General features: G+C 50.6%; 1 protein-coding gene across 1 annotated transcript in view; it reads right to left on the bottom strand.

The window, feature by feature from the left end:
* Nucleotides 1-3,169: 3,169 nt before the first annotated feature.
* The window catches only part of prima1 (proline rich membrane anchor 1), a 12,374-nt gene continuing 7,009 nt past the window's right edge, over nt 3,170-8,534 (bottom strand). The window contains exons 3-4 of the mRNA XM_056591317.1: nt 8,373-8,505; nt 3,170-3,288 (exon numbers count right to left, since the gene is read on the bottom strand). Coding sequence (XP_056447292.1) covers nt 3,186-3,288; nt 8,373-8,505 — 236 coding nt within the window. The 3' untranslated portion in view covers nt 3,170-3,185. The remainder of the gene's footprint in view (nt 3,289-8,372; nt 8,506-8,534) is intronic.

Here is an 8,534-nt window from a genome sequence, read left to right as displayed (position 1 = left end):
ATGTAGTCACTCACATGGTAACGCATTGACATTCCTCTCTGCTGCTCTGACTCACCAACACACACCCATACCTCTCATGTCCAATGCACATGTACTATTCACTGATTTATCAAGCTCTATTGTACAATACGCAAGTACTATCCACTTGATCCGATTTATGATTCATGATGCTCTATATGTGGTATATTTATTCTCAATATGATATGAAGCGAAATTACTTGAATATATTAATAAAGTTAATTATATATGTTTGATAATATAAGGTGCCTATTAAATATGTTTTAATATACTTAATAGGTTTGATTCTTAATAGAATGAATCCCATTATCTAATCAATCTATTTGGTTTCATCTAAAGTCTAGAGTGGTTTATCTTCTGCTGTGCAGCCACAGACTGATACAGAGCCCTGATATCTGTGTCATTTATTTATATATATATCGTTACACTCTGTAATTAGATGGGCCTCCTTTGCATCATTAAACCTACGTGGATTAAAATAGACACAGGGGTCAGAGGTTGTGAAGTAATGGACTGGATGTGATCCAGAGAAAGCGGGCCTTGGGAACAGCCTGATATAACTGATCATCTCCGGACTGTGAGGGCCTCTCTCCATGGCTGAGACTGGCTGTTCTTTATGGTTCACCTCCAAAAGACTGGACTACAGGGGTGTCAATATGAACAGTTTTATTCAAAACTGAAAAAATGAGCGATGGACTCGACTTCTGCACATGGTCCTATCAGTTTGTTATGATGCATCAGCGGTGCATTGATTATTGATTGCCGTATTTACATGAAAGGCTTGCTTCGTCGATATAACCACACACAATACACATACCTCTACTTTGTAGCACACTGTTTATTTATTCTTTACTATGTATAAATAGATGTTCTGTTATGCTGTACATGTAATTAACAGTCCAGAAGGCAGATATTAATATCAATATTTACATTCATGCATCCATCATTTCTCTCATATGGGTACATTGTAGGGTATACTGTTTTCTAATACCTGTGCATGTTTTAATGCAAATGAGTATTTCCAAAATGTCAACAGTTTAGCCTATGTCTACAATATACTGACAGCGACAGAGTACGACCGACTCTCAGACAAAACACTTGCCTGCATGCACGTTCAAGGCATACAGACAGACAGGCAGACAGACAGGCAGACACAGACCAGCAGGCAGACAGACACACAGACATGGCGGAAGGCAGACAACCACACACTCACACAAACAGACACACAGACACACAAACAGACACACATGACAGACAGACAGACACACACACACACACACACACACACACACACACACACACACACACACAGAGACATATCCACATCTTTAATGTTATGAAGCAGCACAGTATTGATTGACACTCCGGTCAAAAGGGGTTGAGTTATTGTACAAGGGGCTCGTGGAGGATGTGTCTGAGACAGGACTTGAGTGACAAACGTACCACTCTGCAAGCTGATCTCTGACTATTGGCTAAGCCTGCTGTCACTCACCAGCTGCAAGGTCAGCTCTGCCCCCCCCCCTCTATTGGTGATTAGATGGCTCTCTTGGCAGATGGCTAAGTGAAGATTGCGGAGTCCAAATAAAACATATCTTCAGGCATCTTGCATACTTCAGGACTCTACACTAATGAGACATAAAATAAGCAAACTAAGTGTAATGGCATACTTGTTTATATCGTAGGGGCATTGCACTTTTAGACAAGATAAAGGATGAGAGATAATGGAAATGAAAATAGAATTGGGGAGGGGGGGGGGGCGGTTGTAACGCAATGCAGAGATTCTAATGTAAACACATTCGCAGAGCGCCGCGCAGCGCTCCCTGTCTCTTGTGTCCAAGTCTCGGGGAACGTGGAGAAAGGCGTCTCAGACTGCCAGAGACGAAACCACTGACACCGAAACTCTTTGCAGAGCAAGCGCCTTTTCTGCATCAGTGTCTCATCTGACAGGCGGGCTCAATGCATCGGGGCGTCACGGTGAAAGAATTATATGGTTTATGAATAATTCACGTGGAAAAATAGACAAGAGAAAAAAACAAAAAGATTCTTATCATTCACGATGTGAGAAACTAAAGGGACAGCGTTGTTTAGCTATGGAAACAAACTCAAAGATAGCTAACGTAATAAATAGAATAACAAATGGACATATTTTACATTGAGTCTATAAGTACTTAGTGGCAATACTTTATAAAGGGAAATCGCTCCACTTTCTCAATAGATTTAATATTTTTTTAATTGCATAGTCAGACGAATAATCCCAATCTCCGAGCCAGAACCATGCCTCTCACAAAGTATGTCGCTAAAAAAATGCAAAACGCCTTAAAAAAAAAACAGCCAGTGACAGACGGTGATGATTCTAAAAAAATGTTTGCATTCTCCATAAAAACTGCATGCACGTTTTTTTGTTTGTTCTTATTTTCTCGTGTGTGCGCATGTGTACGTGTGTATGCGTGAGTGTGTGTGTGTGTGCGTGTGTGGGCGTGTGTGTGTGTGTGAGAGAGAGATGTTCTTTCCTTTAGGCTCCAGGGCTCCTGCATTGTCCGTAGGTTTCTGTTGCAGATGTCAACGAGAGAGACACAAAGTGTGTTGTGTAGTGGGTCTACTGCAGACTGACACACACCCACACACCCACACACACGCAGACACACACACACACACACACACACACACACACACACACACACACACACACACACACACACACACACACACACACACACACACACACACACACACACAAAGTCAGTTCCCTCCTCCAGTCAGCGGGCCTGTCAGCAGCACTCGCTGGCTTTCCTAAGAGTGTGGTGTGTTCAGCCTGCTGTGTCTTCACCGCCACCGTGGGGGTTTGCTCCCCTCCACACCCCCCCTTCCCATCGCTCCCCCCTGCCCCCCCCCCCCCGTCTCTCTCTCTACGTGCGATTTCGCCCTCTCTCCATCTTCCTGGAGCTGGAGGATGCGTCCCTCGTCAAGGCGACGAGGTGAACGCTGAGTTTCGGGAAATCTCGGGTCAAAAAACCCCACCGACGACAACAACAACAACAACAACAACAACAGCAGCCCTCTGAGCCGTTTGGATGAGGGGGGGATCGTCAGTGTTGGGGGGGGGGGGGGGGGGGGTCAGAGATGACTGAACGGTGGGGGCCCCGGTGTCCCCGGCTCGGGGACGGCCCCTACACCCCGGCGTTGTTGCTGGTGCCCGTGGCCTTCTTGCTGCGCGTGCTCATGGCGTACTCGCCGCGACTCGTCCCGTTCTCCTCCTTCCTTAATGGTTTCCTGGGGGAAACAAAAAATAAAACGAAAACAAATAAATGCCAGTGGTGGGGAGGGACAAACATTCGGCCGTTACCGTGCTGACAACCCTTGGGTTGATTTGATTTCTGCATGAGGGAAACCCCTGCTCCCATCAATTCGAATTAGCTCGACGTGCAAAAAAACAAAAACAAACTTAAAGGCCAATTTGCTCGTTGAGGGAATAAATTGGCAGGAGACAGGGGATACGGCAATTAGATAGGCAGCCTGGGAGATAGCATTTCACCCCGGCTAAGTGATGAGTATGTTTATGCATGTCAAAACGTCTCAGGAATCCCATCAATGCTCAGCCTCGGTCAGACATCATCCAAACAGCCGTTCCCCTCCAATACTTTAACGCAGCACTCTGTGGTGCGGACAAAATAACAAACATACACACATGCAGCTCACTCGTACTACCCATGCTGTCCCCATGGTTCTATGGAGAGCGGCTTCGTTCAATGAAGACCCTTTTCATGCAACCCTCTGTGCTTTTGCGGTTATTATATTTGTCCAGTGTACTGTGGCTTCTTCACAGAACCCCCCCCCCCCCTCCCCCCTCCCCCCGACCCATGCACCCATCCATCCCCAGTCTCTCCTTGGTCCCGGGCTTATGTAATTCCAAGAGACGGATCTGAATACAGTCCCTGCCGTCATTGTCCCATTCAACACTGTACAGAGCCTTCACTGACCCGCGGCTCCCCTTAAGCTATATCTTAGCTCTGTGTCTCCTCCATCTCTGAAAGCCTGTGCTGTCCGCTCTGCACTCGCCTCGATGGACATCCAACTTGGATCCCAGTAAGGGTGCCAGGTCCCATGGTGGTGGGTGGACCCGTTGGTGTTGAGGAGGAGCCATCCATTTAGAAAGGAGACATGAAGTAGATCCTGGCCCCCGTCCAAGTTGAGAGATTGGGCCAATGAAACGCAAATATGCCAGTTTTACTTTCTGGACGATGGGAAATGCTGCATTTATGCTGGGATAGTACATATGTAGTATATACATAACAGGGTAGTTATATTACGTGGGCTTTTTACGCATAGTACTAGTAGACAACATCATGAATGCCTCAGCCTCATGTCCTGTGATGCCTTGCAGTTGAAAACCTCTCCGGGATTCATGGTGTGAAAGCTGTGCTACAGAAACTGAGTCCCTCCCCTAGGCGAGTCACCAGCATCCTTCCAGTTGGGGGGTCAGCCATCTATCTGGGTAACAGAACACCGCCGTGATGTCATCTCTGGGGGTCCTTCTGAGGGGGGTCTCATCTGCAGGGCTCGAACGCTGTGCAGGCTCGAGCCCGTGATGCACGCAGGACATAGCCCTGGGACAGGAAGACGCAGCCCCCCCCCCCCCCACAGGGAGGAACCACATCCTGCTTCAGGGCTGATGGATACAGGACGCCAGCGGGGATGTACCTCCGTTCTCTCGGAGCGACCCAAGGTATTATTGACCACCACACTGGGAATCCACCGGCTGCTCCTCGCTCCCCCGGATTAGTAGGGAAGCCGCAGAAAAAGATCAATAATCCCCCTGGTCGTTATTTACACGCTCCTCCATTCCAGTTAGGAGATCGTTGTTTTAGTTTTGTTGAATAGCGCACCCCCGCCCTTCAGCAGAGTGGTCCGGGTCTGCGCCGGACCCTTTGGGCGGGCGATGGGGTCGGGTCCCATCGGCCGGACGTGAGGATGTGGGTCAGTGTCCGGGGCAGACCGCTCAGGCCCGGCCAGACCCTCTCCAGCGGGGCGTTCAATAAATGATGGCGGGCTGGAGGACAAGGGGCGGGCCCCTACACCGGGCCCCGCGCCGGGCCCCTACGCTACGCTCCGCCGGGCGGCCCCATGAATATTTGATGCGGAAGCTGTGCAGTCACATGACACGGGGCCGTTTGAAGTTTGTGGGGATGGATGGCGGCAGAAAATTGGGGCCGTTTCCACATGACTCCCGCCATCTGGACGGGAAGCGCCACGCGCTGCTGCGGTTCAAAGACAACAACAACAACCCGCGCCCCGCCTGCCGAGAGAGGAACGGGAAATAAACAAGGAGAGCGGGAAGTACGGCCGTCTGCGCACGTCGTCGCCCTCAGCTGCTGGGATTGGAGACGGAAGCGGAGTTCATCACGGTGATTCAGTAACAAGTGTGCACTTCGCTTCAACATGACTTTGGTTTTCTTTTCATGACTCCTTCCCTTAAATAAAGTGTTTTGAACCCCGCTCTCTGGAAGGGCCCCAGCGCTGCGGTGTGTGGCCCTGCTGCGGTGTGTGGCCCTGCAGCGGTGTGTGGCCCTGCTCCGGTGGCGCCGGCATCGCTCCGGTGATCAGCGGCGCAGTGTGTGTTGTTGTTGTTGTTGTTGTTGTTTGCTTTGCCTTCCTGGATGGACAGCGGCCCGGACTGCAGCACCGGGCTCTTTGATTTGGGAAGCGGGAGGAGCAGCGTGGGTCTGAATGCTCCCCCCCAGCCCTCGCCCTCCCCGCCGCGTTGGACCGGGCTGAATAGAAGTGGAGGGGGGCGCGGGGTGACGTCCAGGCCCTCCGCCGCTGACAGATGACTGGCACACGCAGATGATAGGAAACACAACAGAAGGCCAGGAGGGCTGGAGAGACGCAGTGCTGCTGGCTTCTCTGGCATCCGAGACGCCCGGGCCCTGGCCAGGGGCCAGCCGGTTTCGCTTTGGGAAAGCCCTGAGTGCTACCAGTCTAGAGACGTCTCTCCCTCTCTTTGTCTCTTTCACTCTCTCTCTCTCTTTCTCTCTCTATATATATGTATATATGCATATATACTTGTATATATAGGCCATAACTGCCTGTTATAATAGGTAATGAACCCTTATATTCACTTGCTATCGACAGACAGCCCTTACTGTGCTTACCCAGCCCGGGCTACAGACACCCTGATACTACCCGCCCTGTTCCTCGCGTCTCTCATCTGATGCGCAGATGTGACCCATTTCATCATCTCCTCTAACGCGTTCTCTCAGACTTCTTTGCGTTCTATTGGCTGGGGACTAATGAGGGTCTAAGGCCGGACCGCCCACCTCCCTCAGAGTGCGTGGACCCCAGCGTGACGTGACGTTATACAACGTAGCGTGGCTAGGGGGGGCGTAGAGTGGCGTGGCCGGCGGGTGTGGCTTAACTTGGTGTTGTGGGCGTGGCGCGGCACCGTCCGACATGAAGAGTCCTAGTAGAGACCTCCTAGTCGTCCAGGACACCCCCCCCCCCCCCCCCCGCCGCCAACAGCATGTATAAAAGATGCGGCCTGCGAATGACTGCGCAAATTATTTCATAAATAATGTCTCTGGTTCGGGGCTCCGGAGGCCGGCATGGAGACCGACCCGGTGCCGCTGACTAGAAGGGCTGGAGGAGCTCCATCATGGACTCCTGAGCCAACCGTCTATTACCGCCGCTGCCTGGCTCTGCCTGTTAGTTATTTTTGAGGAGGGAGGGGAACTGGAATGATGGAAAACAGTAGATCACCGTTTATGTATGGCTGAAATATAAATGGGTATCATAAAACCCTTCGATTTTCATTCGGATGAGTGTGAACGTATTTACGGCCTGGCATCGTAGGGGATTGTTTAGGAGACTGTGTTTACACAGTGTAGACATGCAATAAAGATGATGCATGCATGTTTGTGTGTGCGCGTGCGTGTATGTGGGTGTGTGTGTGTAGACCGATGTGTCGTGTGTGTGGGTTAGAGAGCGACAGTCTGTGACACATAATAGTTCTGGGCGTGCTCTCCTCTACACGTGCACTAATCTGAGGACGCCTGTAGCATGTGTCTGTGTGTGTGTGTGTGTGGATGTTCGTGTGTGTTTCCGTTGTTGCTAGATGGGTGTGTGCGTCTGTGTGGATGTGTGATTGTGTGTGTCAGTCTGTGTTACTTTATGCGTGTGTGTGTGTCTCTGGGTATGTGTCTGTATGTGTGTGTGTGTGTGTGTGTGTGTGTGTGTGTGTGTGTGTGTGTGTGTGTGTGTGTGTGTGGAGGAGGATTGGAGGGGGGGGGGGGGGGGGTGCATGGCACAGAGCTCTGCCTGAATGTCAGACAGGGAATTGGGTCTTGGTAGCGCTGTAGGCTAAAACCTCACGCAGCTTTTTTCTCCTTCTCCTTCCCTCTCTCTAATAGGCTGATGCAAATGGAGGGGGAGGGGCTCTAGCACGGCAACACGGCCAAAGGATTCCTCTGATGCAGGAGCTCAGCTCGCACTCGTTGCTCACACACGCACACAACAGACACGCACACACACACACACGCTCACACATACACACACACGCACACACAAAGGCATGCACACAAATCTGTGACTATAGCAAGCCGCTGGGAACGATGATTTAATACAAATAAGCGAACTAAGAGCTGGCGACAGTGTGTGAGCTCATCCTGCCCTTTTTAGTCTGCTGGTGGATTTTAGGGCGTCGTAAAGTTGTGTCTCTGTGACACCCCGTGACACGGCGCTAACACTTTGGCGCCGTGATTCGTTTCTGCGTGAGTCACCGCGATGGGCCGCGCTGCTCCGTGACCTTTGGGACGGTCTCTTACCTAACCCCTGAGTCAGTGGGAGCAGGGTGATGACGGGGTCACAGGGAGCCGTCTGTTGCAGTGTGAGGACGATGCAACCCCCCACACGCGATGACTATGACATCATGTACAGCAAGAACCGTGAAGAACATGGACTTTAACTTGTTAAGTCGCCGTACCATCAAACATTTGGCCAATCCGGATGGTTTTTGCCTCGACTAAATTAAATTTTAGTTTAACATCTAAAGTCTAGATCAGTCTTTCGATGAACAGCTAAAGGCTGATTTCAGACCAGCTCAAACCTGGTGATCGGGCTGTGTTACTTTCTGTCTTTCGACCAATGAAGTGGCGGGGGTCAGTAAGCGCATGATTGGCGAACACAAACACGGCCATCTTTAAAAAAGGGTCTGTAGGTTCTACTCCTCGTTTCCCCAGCACATTTTAGGGAGGGACAATTTAAATTGAACATCATAATGTACATGCATGATATTTCTAAACATGAACATGACATGCAGGGTGTGAAAGTCTGAGGAGGATCGCTGGATCCCAGAAGACCACCTCTTGATTGCTTTGTAGCAGATGATGATGGCGGAGAGGAGGAAGACCACCGAGGCACAGCCCACTGTCCCCAGTACTATGATCTCCATCTCCATCCACCAGGGCCTCAGCAGGGGGGCCACGGGCTCCACCACTGCAGAGAGAGAGAGGGGGGGCGGGAAG

Source organism: Gadus chalcogrammus, chromosome 5, assembly GCF_026213295.1.
Source record: "Gadus chalcogrammus isolate NIFS_2021 chromosome 5, NIFS_Gcha_1.0, whole genome shotgun sequence".
Lineage (NCBI taxonomy): Eukaryota > Metazoa > Chordata > Actinopteri > Gadiformes > Gadidae > Gadus > Gadus chalcogrammus.
The sequence above is the reverse complement of the archived record's forward strand: the minus strand, read 5'-3'. Positions and strand labels throughout refer to the sequence as shown.